Source organism: Prionailurus viverrinus, chromosome D4 (assembly GCF_022837055.1).
Source record: "Prionailurus viverrinus isolate Anna chromosome D4, UM_Priviv_1.0, whole genome shotgun sequence".
Taxonomy (NCBI): domain Eukaryota; kingdom Metazoa; phylum Chordata; class Mammalia; order Carnivora; family Felidae; genus Prionailurus; species Prionailurus viverrinus.
This window is the reverse complement of record NC_062573.1, coordinates 45820775-45843082: the sequence shown is the minus strand read 5'-3', so window position 1 is coordinate 45843082 and position 22308 is coordinate 45820775. Positions and strand designations below refer to the sequence as shown.

General features: G+C 34.0%; 1 protein-coding gene across 2 annotated transcripts in view; it reads left to right on the top strand.

Annotated features, from left to right (window-relative positions):
- CNTLN (centlein) overlaps nucleotides 1-22308 on the top strand; it is a 308510-nt gene that overhangs the window by 89442 nt on the left and 196760 nt on the right. For both annotated transcript variants that reach the window (XM_047831088.1, XM_047831087.1), the window contains exons 4-6: nucleotides 6608-6742; nucleotides 7353-7532; nucleotides 18741-18874. In XM_047831088.1, the coding sequence (XP_047687044.1) occupies nucleotides 6608-6742; nucleotides 7353-7532; nucleotides 18741-18874 (449 nt within the window). The remainder of the gene's footprint in view (nucleotides 1-6607; nucleotides 6743-7352; nucleotides 7533-18740; nucleotides 18875-22308) is intronic.

Below are 22308 nucleotides of genomic sequence, written 5' to 3'. Positions count from 1 at the left end.
CTTTCAACAATAGCCAAAGTATGGAAAGAGCCTAAATGTCCATCAACTGACAAATGGATAGAGAAGATGTGATTTATATATACAGTGGAATACTGCTTGGCAATGAGAAAGAATGAAATCTGGCCATTTGTAGCAACGTGGATGGAACTGGAGGGTATTATGCTAAGTGAAATCAGTCAGGCAGAGAAAGACAGATACCATATGTTTTCACTCATATGTGGATCCTGAGAAACTTAACAGAAGACCAGGGGGAGGGGAAGGGGGGAAAAAGTTGCAGAGAGGGAGGTAGGCAAACCATAAGACTCTTAAATACTGAGAACAAACTGATGGTTGACAGTGGGGGGGGGGTGGTAGGGGAGAAGGGAAAGTGGGTGTTGGGCATTGAGGAGGGCACCTATTGGGATGAGCACTGGGTGTTATATGGAAACCAATTTGACATAAATTGTATGTAATATAAAAAACAAAAAATAAATAAAAACATCAGGCTAAAAAAATAAAATGTTCTCACTTTAAAAGCAAAAAAAAAAAAAAGGAGTCTGGACATAGCTAGATTGTCTGTTCAGTATCTCATGGTTGTACTCAGGGTTTCCTTTCGGCTTGCTCTTATCTGGAGGCTTGATTTGGGAAAAATCTGCTTCTAAGCTCATTCAGGTTGCTGACAGTATCCATGTCTTTGTAATTTTAAGACTGAAGTCCTAACTGGGGCCAAACTCTGTATTAGTCAGGGTTCTTCAGAGAAGCAGAAGTGATAGAGGTATATGCATATGTGTATGTATCTACCTATATCTGTCTTTCTAGAAAGAGAGATTGATTTGAAGGCATTGGCTCATGCAGTTTGGGGCTGGCAAGTCTGATTTATGCAAGACTGGCTGGCAGGGTGGAGACCCAGGAAGAGTTGATTTTGCAACTCAGAAAGCATTCTGGAGGCAGAATTCCTTCTTCCTCAGAAGACTATAGCCCTTTGTTTTATCATCTTCAGTTGACTGGATGAAGCCCAGGCACATTATGGAGAGGTTATCTGCTTAACTCAAAGTCACTGATTTAAATATTAATCATACCTGAAAAATATGTTCACAGCAACATCTAGACTTGTGTTTTATCAAAAACTTGATACCATGGGGAGCCTGGGTGGCTCAGTTGATTGGGCCTTTGACTTCAGCTCAGGTCAGGATCTCACAGTTCATGGGTTCGAACCCTGTGTTGGGCTCTGTGCTGACAGCCAAGAGCCTGGAGCCTGCTTCCAATTCTGTGTCTCCCCCTCTAACCCTCCCCTGCTTGCACTCTGTCTCTCTCTCTCTCTCTTTCTCAAAAATAAAAATAAACATTAAAAAGAAATTTAAAAAAAACTAGATACCATGGGTACTATGGCATAAGCAAGTTGACACTTAAAATTAACTAAATGGGTAAAAAGTAGTGAGGTGAATAGGCCTTTACTGTGAGGTTTTCTGTTTATCTGGCTAGGGCTTAGGCTGTGTTTACCGTTTGCTGTAGTTGTATGTTTCAGAGGCTAAACTTTGTTTTGCTGTCCTTTTTTTGGGTTTTTCTACAAGCTTCTTAAGTACTGTCTGAGATGCACAGTTTTTTTTCCATTGTGTTCCCTTGTTATACAGAAGCCCTATTGGTATGGTGGTCCAGTGTCAGGGGGAGATGAAGTATTCTATACTCTGATTAGGTTTCAATCTTTTAGTGAGCTTGTGTCCCTACAATGTGACCTTCACAAGTGCTTCTGTTTCTCCCCCCTCCCTTGGATTAATAGGAAGGCTAGAGGGTGTTGGAGTTAGGTATTTCCCTTTAGCCAGGTTGATTTGGCTCTGGTGAAAGTCACCTAAAATTGGGCTTTTTTGGGCTTTTTAAAACTTGTCTACTTTGATCCTCCAGCAATCTGTTAATTACAGATTAAATTTTTCTACCCTGGTAGTGGTTTTCATGGATTTTACTGCTCCTGGGCTCCTGCTCTGGTATATTGCCATTCTCTTTATATATCTGTCTGTTTCTCTAGTTTTTGGAACAGCAGTTTGCTCTATGTCCCCAATTCTCTGGTAGATCCAAAAAGAGTTTTTGAGTTTTAATTAGTTCAATTTTTTCCATGTTGTGTAATCAGGAGAGATGACTTCCAAGTGCCTTACATGCTTGAGTGGAACCTGGAAGTTTCTCCATTGTGTTTTTATTAAGTAGCTCTTAATTTTTAAGACTTACAGCCTGTGGAATAGAGTTAACACTTAAGGATGACAATTCCGGGGGTACTTGGGTGGCTCAGTCAGTTAAGAGTCTGACTCTTGATTTTGGCTTAGGTCATGATCTCACAGTTTATGAGTTCAAGCCCTGCATCAGGCTCTGTGCTGACAGCATGGAACCTGTTTGGAATTCTCTCTCCCCCTCTGCTCCTTGCAGAGCACATGTGCATTCTCTCTCTCTGTCTCTCTCAAAATAAATAAATAAACTTAAAAAAATAACAATTCCTATAGCTTATTTAAGTCTTACTTAGATATCCAGTCAAATTTCTAGAAAGTTGTGTGCATGCCGCACACACACACACATACACAGTTTTTTAGCTGGTTGCAGAAAAAACTTTCATAAGAGTGCAATCTAATATTATAACTTATATTTTATTGATGATAGTGTAAAACATTGCCTGTAACTTTTGTGATAAGATACTGCCTTAGCTTTGTCACAAATAGTTATAAAATAAATCATGTAATAAATTCCCCTTCTAGTATTACATTAGATAACTCTGCTAACAGCCTAGTATATTGTATTTGATTAGATGATGATTGTTCTTTAACGTCATATCCCTGCCCCCACCCCTTTTTTTTTCTTTTACCTTATAGGAAGCTCAGAAATAAGTTTTGGTTCTCAGTTACAGTTAGATCTCTTACCTTTTCCTTTTTCTCGCTTTACCGTTGTTTTAGTTATGGCTTCATAACTTGTGTTTTTTATTAAAACTTTCATGCCTACTTGAAAGTAGGTCATATAAATAATACATTAACTATGCTGAAGTATTGCTCGATAGAATTTTAGGTCTTATGCTGCTGCCCCTCCTTTCCCCTTTTTTCTGCGTCATACTCTTTATCATCCTCATCTTACTCCATAGACTTCTCTTGACCGTGATGTGAATTATTCATTTCATGTCTTATCCATAATAAATTATTTGTTCCAGACATATTTTCTCTTGTCACCCTTTATGGTTTATGGTTCCTCAGCGTTCTATTTGCTAGTTTAATATTAACTCAAGCCATACCATTCAAAATGTACTCTATCCAGAGAAGTTTGTTGAAAAGTTTCATTAAGCTAAATTTTAAAATGAACTGTAGCTGTATATACTTGTGATTTCGTTATTTAAAGTAGATCTCAAAGAGCATATTTTATTAGGAAAATATTTTGCATTATACAAAATTTCATAGTTCTTGAAAGGTTTGATTTATCGGTTGTCTTTTATCGGGAGTGCATCTTTGTCTTAATTATTACTTTCATGATTATTTAACATAATATCAGATTTATCAAACTATAAGAATATTGATAGTTTGGGTTAACTAATTTCTCACTGCATTATGCTTCTTTATTTAAAAATTAAGTCTATATTTGTCCTTGTTGATTGTTAAATTCACTCAAATGCCAGAATTCAAATTATTAAATAATTGTTATGAAAGGGCTTGCTGGTGGTGTTTAAGTTGTCAGTTCTTGTTAAGGTTAGCTGACATGAATGGACAAACCCTTCTAAAACTTAAATGATTTGCTTCAGTGTTCTTTCCTTCCTAAAGTCTAAATAATTTCCAGAATAGATGAAGATGCTCAAGTTTTGTCAGTTCTCTTTTCAAAGGAGAGGTCTCTAGATAGCCTGTGAACAGTCTTAGTGTTCACATGATTGAATTTTTCATTCTATGTCAATGTCATTCATAAACATTTACTAATATGTTGTGGAAAACATTATAAGTACATAGATAGTGTGTAATGTGTCAAATTAATAATATGGGCAAGACAGAAATCTAGAAAAGGCAGAAATTACTGTAACATTTGGGGAAGCCTTCATGGAGAGAGGTGGAAATTGAATCTTGAAGGAGGTAACATTTAGATGAGAATAGAAAAATGGGCTATGAGTTGTGGATGGGCCACATTTATGCATCTATTTTTAAGCTGTTTGATTGATGTCAGGCACACCTTGATATGCCCTAACAATTCAAATGGGAAACAAAAATTAAAACTATGTTGAGGAGCCGTGTATACCTACTGGATTTGTAAAAAATACCACGCCTGAGAGTCAAGTGTTGCTGTAGCTGTGGAACTGAGAGAACACTTGAAGTGCTTGTAGCCTATGACTTAGCAGTTTTACCCCCAAATATATTCTTAAGCAGTGTTTTTCAAACTTTTATTAATATGACCCCTACACTGAAAAAAATACATTTTCCCTAATGACCCCAGTGCACCCACAATGAAATAAAAATTTCATATAATAATAGTTCTTACTATGTGTAATAAAGGTAAAATATAATAAAGTATGTATCAAATATGAATTTCATAATATTTAAATAAAACAAATCAAAAACAAAAAATTTAAGAGCAATTTAATGTGTCTGCTTCTTTCTTAATTCTATTCCTTTGGCATAGTTTTTTTGCTAAGAGTTTATGCTTACATTTTTAATATTTTCTATTGTATTCTATTCCAGTTTTTAAAAATGCTGATTGTGATGACTAAATTGATTTAATGACCCATTACTCGATTGCAATCTGTAGTTTGAAAAATACTGCTTGGGAGAAATTCTTGCTCATCTGTATCAGGAGACATGTTTAAGAGTGTTTATAGCAGCATTGTTTGTATACCCCTTTTCCCAAAATGGGAAGCAGCTGAAATATACACTGACAAGAGATAGATAAATATATTATAGTATATTTATATAATAGAATAATACTATACACCAAGGTAATTGAATTGCAGCTACACCTATCAATATGGATGAATTTGGGAACATATGTTGAGCAAAAAACAGCAAATCACAGAATATGTGTAGTATGATTTAATTTGTATAAAGTTCAAAAGTAAGGTAAACTGTATAATATACCAAATAGGGATATTTATGTCTCCAAACTATAAAGAAAGGCCAGACAAGGATAAAAACCAAAATTGTAAGACAGTGCTTTGCCCTGAAGGCTATAGAAATGTCAGAGGATCGGGGGACCTACAAAGGACTTCAAAGGCAATGGTAGAGTTGTGTGTCTTAATTGAGTGGTTGTGGATACAAGGCTGCTCTTTTTACTCTGCTCTTAATACCTTTATATATATTTATCACAGATTATTTTTGTATGTATCCAGTATTTAAAATATTTTTAATTTGAAGTAAAGTAAAATCAACAGTTAACATTACAGCTTAAAAAATAGGAATATAGTAGATACCCTCACTTCATTCCTAAGACTTACCCCATTTTTCATCCTATCCCTGAACCTCACCCTAAGTTTCAGTTCATCCTCATGTCATTTGGAGCATATTTAATAAGGAGCAAATATGGGAGTACAAAATAAATTGGTAATTAAGGATCAGATGAGCATCAGTGATAGATAAGAGATGGAATGAAGGTCAGGGGTTTCTAGTGAGCATACCAGTTAATAACAGAACAGCATGTTGTATCTTGATGTGTCTTCTTGGTTGATAGGCAGACGGGGCTTTGGGAAAAGGTACTGTTAAGAATGACCTGGAGGTTTTCAAAAAGTGTGTAAGCATGTAATGGATGCTTAATAAATGTTAGTTGAAAAAAATGAACAAAAGTTGGCTTGACGAAGATTGAAGAAGTATAGAAAGAGATAGTATAAGGATATGGATTTCAGTTTTACCATGTTAGTTTAAGGTTCCAGCAGATAATCCAAGTGGAGGTATTATATAAAAAGTTGCAAATGTGGCATTAGTGATTGGGAGAGAGTCAAAGCTGCATTGTAGATTAGTTATTCTCTCAGACAGAGATAAGACAAAAAGCCAAGAGTGGGTAAATTTTCTGAGAGGAAAACTGTAGAAGTAAGAGGGAAATTAAGAATTGAGTCATGGACACATCCTGTGATTACGTGTTATTTAGGTATCTCTGGCAGGTAAAAAGGACGTTCAGTTAAAAATTATGGCAGTTTGAATATTCTGAATTATTTTCCTACACAGCAAGATATCTTTGGTACAAAAACAGACTTGCCATTTTTCAGTCTTGAAGATTATTTATGCCTTCACAAATCTGTAATTGTTTCTTTAAAAAATGTTTTCTTCGAAATCATACTCAAGAGGGTAATTCTTATCTTAGTTACATACACTTTTTCTTTGATTGGAATGTTTTATAAAATTTTGTTTTCCTTCTGTTTTGCATCTAAATCCCAAAAATTTACTTTCTGACTGTGGCTTAACATTTGGTATCCAGTTTGTATGTGTCCTTCATCTTAAACTAATAAACAGATACCATACTTGCACTGTTTACTTGAATATTGATGGGCATGTCACCAGAAATAAGAATTGTGAAAGTAGACATTATTATGAAAGCTAGTTAATCCTAATATTATCAGTCAAAATCTAAAACTTTGTAAATAAAATAATTTTTTCTTAGAAGTACCAACGCACCAATAATTGTGATTTTTTTTCCATAGAGAGAAACAGGACTAAAAAAGGAAATAAATGACCTTGTAAAACGGAAGATTGCAGTTGATGAAGAAAACGTTTTCTTAAGGAAAGAATTCAGCGACTTGCAGAAGAAATTTAAAGATAAAAGTCAGGAAGCTAAGGTGTGTTGGCTTCTACATAGTTTTACAGTACTCTTACTTTGAAGTCCTACTTTAAGCTTTGTCAGCCTTTGTGGCACAGAAAGTGACAAGCTTGGAGGAAAAATTGCCTTAGGCCCTGCTGTACCATACAGTTTTCTCACATGCAAAAACTGAGAAAGATGCTTTAAAGATAAGACTCCAAGCTTTATAACTTTCAGATAAATAGTTAATGATGGAAATGGAGCTAAGAAAGTAGGAGTGTGAATATGTGGCTTCTTGTAATTAGATTCTGATGGGACTGGCATTATTAATTGATAAAACCCAGGTCTGGGAGGATATGTCTGTGTGGGTCTCAAAAATAGCTGGGGACAGCATCAAAGGCAGCTTGATCAATTAATGGGCTCTTTGCAAATGTGTACTCATCAAAGCTGTCATCCAGTGAAAAAATATGACCCATCCACCTGCATGAAAAGAGGCCAATAAAAGTATACAGGTGACCTTGGCCATCAAATATAGAAGAAGCTGCTGTGAGGGTAAAACTGCACAGTTTATATTTGCTGATTAGTTCTCACCTTTTTTTGTTGTTGTTTGTTTTGTTTTGTTTATCGGCCCTTGTGGTACTGTTCTACAGGACACTAAGGAGCGTGTACAGAATAAGGAAGAGCAAAACAGACTGGTTATAAAAACTCTGGAGGAGGAAAATGAGAAATTAAGTACCCGCTGCGCTGACCTGCTAAATGACCTGGAGAAACTGAGGAAGCAAGAAGCACATTGGAGAAAAGAAAAATATAGCACTGATGCAAAAATAAAGGTAGGCAATGAGAATGGAGGGAATAAGAATAATGCCGTTATTTTGGATCTAACTTCTTATAGGAAGTTTATTACATGTGATTTTCTTTAAATAACAAGTTATATATTCAAATCTACCAGTGGGGACCAGCATTAATTTATATTCCTTCACTTAAGACCCACAGCTTTTTAAAAATTGATGTTGCAAAGCAGGAAACTGACTTCAAATAGTTATCTAAAATGTAATCATTAAAAAATAAAGGCTATAGCATTTTGAAATAAAACATGTTTTGGAAAAACATATTTAGAATCATGAGGTTTGACATTTTTCAGCTAGAGCTTAAATTTATAAATATAGCTAGAATTCATTACAATCGAGTTTTAAGAATGTATTTTCCAGGTCTTTTAAAAAATAAAATGTGAAAAAAGCATAAAACAGTTGAAAAATACTCATGTGTGTTTTAAAGATGATGCTTTCCTTTGACTTAAAAGGGCCTTATCATAGTAAAATTTTATTTTCATAGAAGATGAAAGGTACAGTCAATCTTCATAATAGTCTGATATCTTTTTTCATCAGTATTTTTCAAAATAGTACTTTTTTGTGGCTTTCTCTTTGTTTTGAGAATATTTTTGTTAATTTTTTTCCCATCAAATTTCAGGTTTCTCATAGACTTTATTGAAAGGCTAGAAGCAAATTTTCATGCTAGTAAATATGATAGTGCCTCTATGTATGCACAATAAAAAGAATATATAACATAAGCACACATACACATACATATATAAATATATATGGCTATTAAAGCATACTAAGTATGGATATGTGTGTGTGATTATTTTAGAGGTGAAGGGATGTCTATTTCTGAGTGTGTGAATCAATTTGTTGCACATATTTAAGAAAACACATTAAATCTATTAGTGTACCATCAGGGAATGACTGAGCCATTGAGAAAATTGAATTCTGGTGCATTTTCTTTCTCAATTTTTATATCAGTTTCTGCTTCCCTGCATCCTTTAAGCTGTGTGGTAGTGCGATAAGGCTAAGTGGCACTTGTGTTAAATTCATGGGTACATGATTATTTGATGATACTCTTCGAATCATTGATTACTGTTTTCCACTTAAATAGTTCATTCTGTGATTGGCTGTGAATTTTGGTTCCGTGACTTTTTTTTTTAATTGTAGGTTTGGTCTTATTAACTTGTAGACATTTTTTATTTACTCTGGATAGTAATACTTATATATATATATATTATGAATATATATATATATATATATATATATAACAAATATATATATATTACAAATACTTTCTGTTCCATGACTCTTGAATAAGGTGAATTGGACTTTGAAAAGTTTGTGAATTTGGAAGAGTCTATTTTATTATTTTCTTCTTTAATATTTTCTAATGTTTTTGCATTAGGAATCTTAGATGCTAAACCTTTCCTTACCCTAAAGTCTGTAATCTACTTAGAATTTATTTTGGGATATGTTGTTTCACACCATTTATTTAATAGTTAATTGATTTGTGATTCAATCTCTCTCATATCTCAAAGTTTCCATGTGTGTATTGGTTTGTTTCTGGAAATCTTATTATTCTCATGGTTTTAGATATTGTGGTTTTGTAATTTGACTCATTGTTTGGCAGGGAAGTCTTCTTTATTCTTATTTTTGTAAGTCCCAAGCCCTGTATGTGCTTCTTCACTGTCTTATAATATTTAAGAACGATTTTATTAGTTTTACTGAAAAATTCTGTTAGGAAGTAGATTGGAATCACACTTAATTTATGAATTAATCTTGGGAGAATTGTGACCCTAACATTCATGTATGTGGAATAAGATGTATTCTTAAAATGGCACTGTCAACTGTTATTCAATTTATTAATAGCTACTAATATTGTCAAATTGTATAAGGGTAAGTAATATTTTAAATTATATTTTAACTGATTATTTCGGGAAGACAAGACTGTTACTGATTTATTTTATCTTAACCTTCTTTTCAACAATTTTTTTTTCAAATTACTTTATTCTAAAAATTTGTACATTTTCTAGATTTTTCTAAGTTACACAATTACATTGCACATTAAGAACACTTTGAATCTTTCTTTCCTTTCTAAAATATTGATTGGCATATTATTCACATTTAATCCATTTAAAGTTCACAGTCCAAGTGCAGTTTTTAGTTTGTGCAGAGTTGTGCAACTATTATCACAATTACTTTTAGAACATTTTCATCATTTCTTAAAGAAACCCTGTAGCCTTTAGCAATCACTCTGAATTTACCCCCTTTTCTCTGCAACCCTTGATAGCCAGTAAGCTGCTTTCTTTCTCAATATATTTTCTGTTCTAAAATTTCATATAAATGAAATCATAGTGTCTTTTGTGACTGAGTTCTTCTACTTAGAATAATGTTTTCAGTGTTTATCCATGTTGTAGCATGTTTATCAGTACCACATTCCTTTCTTTGTTGAATAATATTCCATTACATAGATATCCTACATTTTATTTCTTTACCATTAGTAGATAGACATTTGTGTTCTGAATAATGCTGCTATGACTATTTGTGTACAGGATTTCATGTATACATACATGTATTTTTCTTTCTCTTAGGTACATACCAAAGAGTGAGAATACTGGGTCATATTGTAACTGCTTTTAAGTTTTTGAGGAACTTAAGGAACCTGTTTCAAAAACAGGTGCATCACTTTACATTGTGAACAGCAATGTATGAGAGTTCTGATTTCTTTTTGTGCTCATCAATACTTGTTATTGCCTGTCTTTTTGATTATAGTCATTTCTGTGGATGTTAAGTGATACCTCATTGTGCTTTTCATTTGCGTTTCCCTGATGGCTAATGATGTTGAGCATCTTTGGATGTGGTATTGGCTATTTGTCTGTTTTTGAAGAAATGCATATATATTCTGCATACAAATCTCTTTTGTGTATACCTCTGGATACAAGTCTCTTTTTTGGCTGTATATTTTGAAACTATTTTCTTTAATTCTTGGTGTTGTTTTCCTTTATTAATGGTGTTTTTAAGCATAAATGTTTTACATTTTGATGATATTTATCTACCCTTTTTTTTTGTTACCCATGCTTTGGTGAGAAATCATTGCCTAGTCTAAGATCAAGAAGATGGAAACCAGGGGCGCCTGGGTGGCGCAGTCGGTTAAGCGTCCGACTTTAGCCAGGTCACGATCTCGCGGTCTGTGAGTTCGAGCCCCGCGTCAGGCCCTGGGCTGATGGCTCGGAGCCTGGAGCCTGTTTCCGATTCTGTGTCTCCCTCTCTCTCTGCCCCTGCCCCGTTCATGCTCTGTCTCTCTCTGTCCCAAAAATAAATAAACGTTGAAAAAAAAAATTAAAAAAAAAAAAAAAGAAGATGGAAACCTATGTTTTCTTCTTCGAGTTTTATAGTTTTATATCTTGCATTTAATTCTTTGTTCCATTTTGAGTTCGTTTTTGAATGTGATGTTTGATAGGAATCCAACTTCATTCTTTTGTTATTCAGTTATCCCAGTACCATTTGTTGAAAAAAACCTAGTCTTCCCCTCACTGCATCTGTTTGGGCATCTTTATTGAGTATCATGGGACTGTAAATAGAAGGATTTTTTTCTTAGACCTCAATTCTGTTCCTTTGATTTATACATTTATCCTCATGTCTATGCTACACTATTGATTATTATAGATTTGTAATAGATTTTGCAATTGGGATATGTGCCTCATACAAATTTTTTCTTCTTTTTTCAATATTAGCTATTCTGGGTCTCTTGCATTTCCATATGGATTTTAGAAACATCTTTTCCATTCTTACAAGAAAAGCAAGCTGGGTTTATTTTGATAGAGATTGCATTGAATTAGAAGATCAATTTGGCAAATACCACTATCTTAGGATACTTTATCTTGTAATCAATCAGTATGGGGTGTTTCATTATTTTAGGTCTACTTTAATTTTTTTCAATAATGTTTTGTGGTTTTCAGAGTATAATTTTGCACTTCTTTGGGTACATATATTCCTAAAAATTTAATTAATTTTTATGCTATTTTAAGTGGAACTGTTTCTTCATTTCCTTTTTGGGTGGTTTATTCCTACTGTAGAGATCTGTAATTAATTTTATATAGTGATCTTATATCCTGCCACCCTGCTTGATAGGTTGATTCTTCGGGGTTTTCTATTTGTAAGATTATGTCATTTATAAGCAGAGATAATTTTACTTCTTCTTTTCCAATCTGGTGCCTTTTGTCTCATTTTATTGCCCATTCATTACCCTGCTAGAATCTCTCATATAAAGTTGAATAGAAAAAAAAGAGTAGACATCTATGTCTTGTTCCATATCTCATTGGTAAAGAAACCACTCTTTCGCCCTTAAGTATGATAATTGATGTTTGCTCTGAAGTTTTGTTGATAAACTTTATCAGATTGAGGAAGTTTCTTTTGGTTCGTAGTTGTTGAATGTTTTTGTCTTTTATCATGAAGAGGTGTTGGATTCTGGTGAATGCTTTTTCTGTATCTATTGAAATAATATTGCGGTTTTTGTTTTTTATTCTGTTGGTATGATATATTACTTGAATTTTGGATGTTAAACCAACTTTACATTGCTGGGATATTTTTGCCTTTATCTGACTTTGGTATCAAGTCAGATCTTTGGCATCTACTGGCCTTGTAGAATAAATTAGAAAATATTTTCTCCTCATATGTTTTGGAAGAGTTCGAAAAGAATGGGTATTCATTTAAAAAAAATACTTGGTTCACCAGTTAAAGCCATCTGGTACTAGAATTTTTTATTTTGGGTAGTTTTGATAACTGATTAATAAACCTTTTCAGTTATCATAGGTCTGTTGAGATTTTCTATTTCTTCTTGAGTTAGTTTAGGTGATCTGTGTCTTTCTACGTACGTAGGTTATCTAATTTGCTGATGTACAATTGCTTACAGTATTCTCTAATAATCCTTTTTTTATTTCTGTACTAGTGTCCTTACTTTCATTTTTGATTTTAGTTACTTACACCTTTTCTCTTTTTTCTTTGTCATTCTAACTAAAGGTTTGTTAATTTTTTTTAATGTTTATTTTTGAGAGAGAGACAGAGTCGGGGAGGGGCAGAGAGAGAGAGGGAGACACAGAATCTGAAACAGGCTCCAGGCTCTGAGCTGTCAGCACAGAGCCCCATGCAGGGCTCAAACTCATGAACTGAACCGTAAGATCATGACCTGAGCCCAAGTTGGATGCTTAACGGACTGAGCCACCCAGACTCCCCTAAAGGTTTGTTAATTTTGTTGCTATTTACAAAGAGTCAGATTTTGCTTTAATTGATTATTGTTTTGCTAGCCCCTTTTTAAAAACTTTCCATATTAATCTTTATCATTTCCTTTCTATTCTCTTTGGTTTTACTTTGCTATTTTAATTTGTTTTCTATTTCTTCAATGTGTAAAATTAGATTCTTAATTTGAGGTATGTTTTCCTTTTTAATGTTGGCATTTATAGCTATAAATTTCCCCCAGTACTACCTTTGCTGCATCTTGTAATTATTAGTATTTATGCGTTGTTTTCATTCATCTCTGAATATTTTCTAATTCTCTTGTGATCTCTTCTTTCACCTATTTGTTGTTTATGATTAGTTTGTCTAATTTCCACATATTAACTTTTTCTTTTGGTTTTTCTTCTTTTAGTGACTTTTTTTTTTAATTTTTTTTTTTCAACGTTTATTTATTTTTGGGACAGAGAGAGACAGAGCATGAACGGGGGAGGGGCAGAGAGAGAGGGAGACACAGAATCGGAAACAGGCTCCAGGCTCTGAGCCATCAGCCCAGAGCCCGACGCGGGGCTCGAACTCACGGACCACGAGATAGTGACCTGGCTGAAGTCGGACGCTTAACCGACTGCGCCACCCAGGCGCCCCTTCTTTTAGTGACTTTTAACTCCAATCCGCTATGGTTGGACAAGGTACTTTGTATAATTGTAATGTTTTTAAATTGATTAAGCATTGTTTTATGTCCTAACATTTGGCCTGATACGGCAGATATTCCATGTGTACTTGAGAAAAATATATAATCTGCTATTTTGGAGTAAAGTATTCCATATACATCTATTAGGACTACTTAGTTTATAGTGTTCTTCAGCCCTCTTCATCCTTGTTGACCTTCCGTCTAAATGTTGCATTCATTATTTAAAGTGGAGTATTGAATTCTTCAGCTATTATTATAAAACTGTATTTCTCCCTTCAATTCTATAATTGTTTATATATTTAAGGGCTTGGTTGTTTGGTACGTGTACATTTATAGTTATTATATCTTCTTGATGAATTGACTCTTTAATCAATATATAAGCTCTCTTTTCCCTTTTTTGACAGTTTTTGACATAAAGTATATTTTGTTTGGTATTATTTTATCTGTTCCAGCTCTTTTCGGTTATTATTTTCAGAGAATATCTTTTCCATTCTTTCATTTTCAGTCTATTTGTGTCTTTGTATCTGAAATCAGTGTCTCTCTTTTTTTTTCAATTCCAGTATAATTAACATCCAGTATTGTATTAGTTTGACATGTACAATATAGTGATTCAGAAATTCTGTACATTACTCAGTGCTCATCATGATAAGTATACTCTTAATCCCTTCACCTGTTTCACCCATCCCCATCTATGGTCACCATCAATTTGTTCTCCAAAAGTGTCTGATTTTTTGTCTTTTTTTCCCCCTTGTTCATGTTTTTGTCCCTTAAATTTTACATTTGAATGAAATTGTATGACATTTATCTTTCTCTGACTGACTTATTTAAAGTGAGTCTTTTTTGGGGCACCTGGGTGGCTTAGTCGGTTAAGCATCTGACTTCAGCTCTTGTCATGATCTCTCAGTTCTTGAGTTTGAGCTCTGTTTTCGGCTCTGTCCTGACAGCTCAGACCCTGGAGTCTGCGTTGGATTCTGTGTCTCCCCCACTCTCTCTGTCCCTTCCCTGCTTGTGCTCTCTCTCTCTCGCTCACTCGCTCAAAAATACATAAGTAAACGTTTAAAAAAAGGATCTCTAAAATGTGACAAGCCACTCTCTCTTACTTTCAAGATTCTTTCTTGGGGAGCTGAATTCCAAAAGATTGATAATAATTTATCTCAGTGTGGGTCTCTTTTCTCTTGATCATTCTTGGAGTTTGTTGTGGCTGGCCTTTGGATTTGTGGTGCATGTATTTCATCAAAATTGGGAAGTTTATGGCCATTTTTTCTTCACATGTTATTTCTGCTTCCTCTTGTCTCTTCACTTTCTGAGACTCCCATAATGTGTATGTCTTTCTTGTTAATGGTGTCCACAGTTTTCATAGGTTCTGTTCACTGTTCTTCATGTTCTTTTTGCTGCTCAGATTCAATAATTTTCCTTGTTTCATCATCTAATGTGCTGATTCTTTCTTCAACCTGCTCTGTGTCTGTTGTTGGGCACTCTGGAGAATGATTCATTTTTGTTATTTTACTTTTTCACTCCAGCATTTATGTTTACTTCCCTTTAATAATTTTTTTCTTTACTGATATTCTTTTGGTTTATACATTGTTTTCCTGGTTTACTGTAGATTTTTTTTCTTGTTTTTTTCCTTAGTATATTTAAGACATTTTAAAGTTTTTTCCTTGTAAATCTGATATCTGGGGTTCCTCAGGAATGGTTTGTGTTAATTTATATGTTCCTTTGTTTAGGCCATACTTACCTCGTTTTTCTTGTATGCCTTGTGATGTTTTGTTGTTGTTGAAAGTGGAGCATTTGAGTATGATAATGTGGTAATTCTGGAAGCCAGATTCTATCCCTTATTGAAGTGTTTTGCTTTTTTAACTGTCAAAGGTTATTTAGGTAATCTCCAAATCTGTATTTCTAAGAGTCTGTTCCTTGTTGTGTAAGCTCACTGAAGTTTCTATCCTTAAGCTTTTGTTCACCTCATGTGGTGTCACAGGTTTCCTTGACGCCAAGAGCCAAAACAAACAGAACACAAGGAAAAGGAAAAACCCAAACAAACACAGTACACACATCCACAGCCACAAAACAAATCCCTCTCCCAGTCTTTGTATTGACTCCATACTGAGAAAGTCTTTCAATACTTATCCATACTTGCACTGAGCTCAGAGGTCAGCCCAGGGTGAAACTTTGGGTCTTAATCAAAGACTTTTCTGTCTTTTCATGTCTTTTCTGAGCATGCATCTTTCTCTGAGCCTATGTGTGGTTTTCTAAACTTTCCAAGATGAATGAGTATTTTTGAATGTCTTAATGTCTCAAAGAATCTCCCACAGCTTTTGCTTCCATGCCTTGGGCATTCTGTTGTGTATCTGAACCAATCTTTTACTGTACACATCTGTGTTTTGTTAGTTTACCTTGTGGTATATTTGAGCCATATCCTATTTTTCAGTCTGTGTTACCAGGTAGGTTAAACAAGACATAATCACTTTGCATCATTCCTTCAGGTAGCCCTCAGATAAATTAGATACACATAGTAATTTGCTAGTGAAGTCTGTTCTGCTTCCTTCTGAACCAAGGACCAGTATCTCCTACTCGGAACATGGGCTACTGTCATTCTAAGAATATAACTGCTTTAAGATTCCCAGGCTTTAAAGTGGTCAACTTATTGGAGACAGTGTGGAGAAGGGCAAATGAAAACTCCATAAATCTTTTGTCCTATTTTTAAGTTGCTTTTATTTTTGGCTCAGCGTTTTTTTGGTTGCTGTAAATATTTGAATGTTATTTTTCTAATATTAGTTCTGAGAGTTTCTGCTTGTTTTTTCATATTTCTGCCAGGGCAAGAGTGCTTGGAGCTGCCTACTCTGCCATTTTCTTGATGTCACTCGTCACCTTCATTTTTTTTTTAATTAAAAAAAATTTTTTATGATTATTTATTTTTGAAAGAGAGAGACAGAGCATGAGTGGGGGAGGGTCTGAGAGAGGGAGACACAAAATCTGAAGCAGATTCCAGGGTCCAAACTGTCAGCACAGAACCCAATGCAGGGTTCGAACTTGCAAACCACGAAATCATGACCTGAGCTGAAGTTAGACACTTAACTGACTGAGCCACCCAGACGCCTGTTGTCACCTTCATTTTGAAATGATAGCTTTACTATATATATGATTCTGTGTTAGCAGTTTTTTTTTCGTTTGAGCACTTTGAATATGTTATCTCACTGTCTCTGACATCTATTGTTTCTGAAGAAGAGTCAGTTGTTAATCTTACTGAGGTCTCTTGAAAATGAGGAGTGGTTTTTCTCTTATGGTTTCTAAGATTTTTTCTTGGTTTTAGCTGTCAGTATTTTTGCTATGATATGTCTGTGGATTTCTGCATGTACAGTCCATGGAGGTTTTGTGCTTCTTGGATGTTACATTAATTTTTTTCATCATTGTTTGGTAGTTTTCAGTCATTATTTCTTTGAATATTTTTTCTGTTTCTTTATTCTCTTACCTCTCCTTCTGGTAGTTTCATTATGCTCTGTTGGTGTACTTAATAGTGTTCCACATTTTTCTGGGGCTGTTGACTATTGTTACTCTTTTTTCTTGATTTATCTTCAAGTGTTTTCTTATTTTTGCCATCTCCTATTGAATATTCAGCTCCTCTTGTGAACTTTTTGATGCTCTTCATTTTGGTTGTTTTGCCTTTTAGCATCAGAAATTCCACTTGGATGTTTAAAAATAACCTATATCACTTTATGGTGTTTTTTATTAGGTGAGACTTTGTCATGTTTTTGAAGCATGGTTTTCTTTAGTAATTTTTTATTGACTGCTTCTTCTGTATGTATGGATGACACTTTCCTCTTTTTACATGTTGTAATTTTTGTTGGAAAATGGACATTTAAAATTGTATAGTAGAGCAGTTTTGGATACTGATTCCTCACTACCCCATCCTCATTGTAAAATGTAAAATATTTTTAATATCTATTTTTGATTTTTAAAATTGTTTCATTTTTTAAATACTTAAATTTTTAAATCTAATTTTAAATTTATATATCTGGCATATGGGTGGTTCTAACTCTTGGTTGTTATAAACAGTGCTGGTATAAACATGGGTATGCCAATACGTCTTCAAGATCCTGCTTTCTATTCTTTTGAATTTATATACCAAGAAATATTGCTGGATTACATACTAGATACCTTTTTAATGTTTTGAGCAGTTACCACCCTCCCAGCCGACCATACAGGTTACATCATTTATAGTCCCACCAGTAGCGCACAAAGATTTCTGCTTTCTCGTATCCATGTCAGTGATTTTTCTTTTTTCTTTCTCTCTCTCCCTCCCTCCCTCCCTCCCTCCCTCCCTCCCTCCCTCCCTCCCTCTCTCTCTTTCTCTCTCTCTCATTGCTGTTTTTTGTAATAAATGGAAATTTAAGAAGTACTCAGAGTGCTTTCTTGGCCGAAAGCCATTATTTTTACCTTTAAAAGATTGCTTCAGCTACCGTGGGGTAATATGTGAAGTATGAGAGCATGGCTAGAGTAGAGGAGTGCAGGGTAGAGTAGAGTGCCTAAAGCCTGGTGCTCACTTCTGCAAATAATCAATGTGTAGTGTTTATGTGGGTATACTTTATGTTTAGATATGTTTATTTACTACTTTATGAAAAGAATCAAAATTAGTTTTGTAATATATTTTGGAAAAAATATAGCTAAAAGTAACATCAATTTTGAAATGTTTCACAATGTAAGCAATAGAGAATTATCTGGAGGAAAAGGCCGACTTTGTAAAACTTGGGTAAAATTTCACCATAATCAGGAAAACTGAACATGATCTGAATCTCAAATATTATACAATTATGTTGATATTTTTTACAGTTCTGTCCCTTTTTTTCCCAGTGTGTGTACATTTAAAATAGAGGAAATAATGAAATATCTGCCATTTGTCCTGGCTACTCTTTAAGTAAATGAACTAATTTTTTTATTCATATATACTTTCACTATACAATAATTTCCTTACACAGTAATAGCTTTTTCACTATACAATAATTTCCTTACTATAATTTCAATAAGTACATTTCTACTTTGATTTTCAAATTTAATTGCTTCACATTCTTAGTTTTTGTACCAAGGCACTATGATACTTTTTCATTTTCTGGAAAAAGTAAATTGCACCTGGTATGAAAGTTATTGTTTGTACTAAATATTTTTTTAGTTAAGTGAAAACAAAAAAAAATTAAAAACATTACCAATTTTTTACTGTAATTTTTTAGATTAGTTGAATATAATATACTTCATTTCTTATTTGATACTTATTATGTTTGATTATGATATAAGTGCTCTGATTTTAGGCCTTTGAAGATGATTTAATTGAAGCAAGAAAAGAAATTGAAGTATCACAGAGTAAATATAATGCTGTGTCATTACAGTTGAATAATAAACAGACTGAACTTATCCAGAAGGATATGGATATTACCCTTGTCAGGCAAGTGTATTCAATTTCAAATGTAATATTATAGCACTGTCATTAGTTATTCAGAATGGCAACATATATGTTTATTATTAACACTCTAAAATGACAACAATAGGTCTTCTATGAAGACATATGTTTGTATATTGAAACGATCTGGATTTTATTTATTTAAAAAATTTTTTTTTTAACATTTATTTATTTTTGAGAGAGAGAGAGAGAGACAGAGCATGAACGGGGGAGGGGCAGAGAGAGAGGGAGACACAGAATCAGAAGCAGGCTCCAGGCTCTGAGCCATCAGCCCAGAGCCTGGCGCGGGGCTCGAACTCACGGACCGCGAGATCGGGACCTGAGCTGAAGTCGGACGCTTAACCGACTGAGCCACCCAGGCACCCCGAAACTATCTGGATTTTAAATACCAAACTGGGAATCGTTAACTGAGAGAATCAAGGGTTGCACAGGATTGGGAAGAGCATTCTTAGAGAGTGGTTTTGTTTCCATTTTTAATAAGCATAATGCATTCATTCATTGTTTCCTTCTAAAATTCCCAGCTGGGTATTATATGATATTCATTATTGTTATTTATAATAGGCAATATATGAGAAATCCAATTTTGACTTTTTATTTTATTATGTTCTACATAGATTTAGTTTATGAGATATTCTTTCTATATCAACATAGTTAATTTTGTAGTGCTATGCAGAAAGTAGGATTCCTTGAAAAATATGTTTTCAAGTGTTTTGAAAGATATTAAACTACCTATTAATTTATTTCATTTACCTTTATCAGAAAACAATATTAGAATAAGTCATAAATATGTAGGTATATATGCATGCATATCACATATATATGTTATCTATATATACACATGCCTACATTATATACATGTGTGTATGTATGTACATTTTTACTTAAACTAATTAAAGTAATCATACAAAGTTGGGGCACCTGTATGGCCCCATACAAAGTTGGGGCAGCCGTTAAGCAGCTGACTTCGCTCAGGTCATGATATCATGGTTCCTGGGTTTGAGCCCTGCATTGGGCTCTGTGCTGACAGCTCGGAGCCCAGAGCCTGCTTCTGATGCTGTGTCTCCCTCTCTCTCTGCCCCTCTCCCACTCACGCTCTCTCTCTCTGTCTCTCAAAAATGAATTAACGTTAAAACAATTTTTTAAAGGAATCTTACAAAGTTTTTCATATACCTTTATAAACAATTTCATCTTCTGGTGGTACTACTGTGTATATATGTGCATACATATATATGTGTATATATATATATACACACACACATAAACTATTTACATATGTAATATTATATATAAACACTATGTATTTCTGTTATGTATAATAATATTGTGTGGTTAAAACCTGATATGTAAATATGTATTTATGTATTATATATTTATATATAATATGTAATATATATATGTGTACATATATGCATTATGTATATGTACACATATGTATTACATACATATACATATATGTAATATATACATATGTGTGTGTGTGTGTGTGTGTGTATATATATATATATATATATAAATTTATTACCTAAGCAAAAATTCATTGTGTTACAATTTAAAAATCTTCTTATTAATAGGGTTGAGGAAAAGTATAACATTTATAGGTGATAGACTGATTGGCGTATCTATTCATGGTATAATTATTTTTGAAGACTGTAATTTGATGAAATCAGAAAAGTAATTTTACATAGTTATAGAATCTTAGATTTTTAATTTTTTTTTTTTTACATTTTATTTATTTTTGAGAAACAGAGTGAGATAAAGCGTGAGCAGGGGAGGGGCAGAGAGAGGAGACAGAATCTGAAGCAGGCTCCAGGCTCTGAGCAAGCAGTCAGCACAGAGCCTGATGCCGGGCTTGAACCCACAAACCGTGAGATCATGACCTGAGCTGAAGTCGGACGCTCAACCGACTGAGCCACCCAGGCGCCCCTAGAATCTTAGATTTGTAAGAAATCTTAAAATTGTCATTTATCCCTGTCTTCTTCTGAATAAGATAATATACCTTTTGGTCTTTGCTTGACACTTTTAGTTGATAAGTTTCTCGTTACTCTTCAAGACTGTTCTTTTCAGTTTATATTGTTAAAATTGAACATTGTTCAGTTGAGTTAAAGTTTGATTTTTTTTACAATATCCACCCATTAATCTTGAATACTTATTTAGAAAACCTCAGAGACAATCTAATCTCTATTCTATTGCATAGATCTTGAAATAATAGAAGATATCTTGGGCGCCTGGGTGGCGCAGTCGGTTAAGTGTCCGACTTCAGCCAGGTCACGATCTTGCGGTCCGTGAGTTCGAGCCCCGCGTCGGGCTCTGGGCTGATGGCTCAGAGCCTGGAACCTGTTTCCGATTCTGTGTCTCCCTCTCTCTCTGCCCCTCCCCCGTTCATGCTCTGTCTCTCTCTGTCCCAAAAATGGATAAACGTTGAAAAAAAATTAAAAAAAAAAAAATAGAAGATATCTTTATCAATAACTTTATCTTTTCATTGTTTAACTATTATTTCTCATAATTTTTCATGTTATATACTTTGTAGATGTTACACTGTTTGGGGTTGCATTTCTGAATGTGTTCCATATCATCAATATCTGCATCATCAATATTTTTCTTAAAATGTAGCACTGATAACTGCACAAAATATTCCAATGATGACCTTTCCCTTTTAGAGTATGATTCGGATGGAACATGGGACATAATCTAGGATGCAGTGTAGTGTTAAGTGCATGGCATTTGAATAATTACATTTTCTACTAAATTTTGCCCCTTTGTATACTTGAATTTAGTGTATTGCAAGAGCTATAAGCTACAGTAAATAAGGCAGTAATATCCACAGATGGGCATTTTATTACACTATGGTAAAAGAAAGGACCATGTGTAATTTTAAGAGCTTGACTGTAAGGGCTTATAGAGGTGGAGTTGGAAGTTTGGAGCAGAGGACTATGACTCAAACCCTCATTATAGGGTTGTAGTTGAGATGTCTGTAGTATTTTTCCTGAGTTGTCTGAATAAGTTGGGTGTATTATGTGTCTCCTTTCCTTTATGATTTTTATTTCTTAGAGGGGGATGGTGGTGATTATGATATACCAGTATCACTTTACTGAATCTGTATATTGCACAAAAGATGCAAAAAGCCATAATTGTGGGGAAAACGTTCTAGGCACTTTCTTATTTGGATATACTTTTCTTTATTGATGTATGACAGAGTTGTCCAAGCTTTATTTCTTTATGGGTTTATGTCTTTGGAATTCATAATTATTTGTATATGTATTGAATATTCATGTCACTCACTATGATATGAAACATTGTTGTGAACTCAACCTCAAATGATTTTTATCCTGAATTAGAGTATAAATAAATATCAGTACTTATATAATAAGGTACATGCTTATAATGCATACAGAGCATCCAAATTTATAACTAGAACTTGC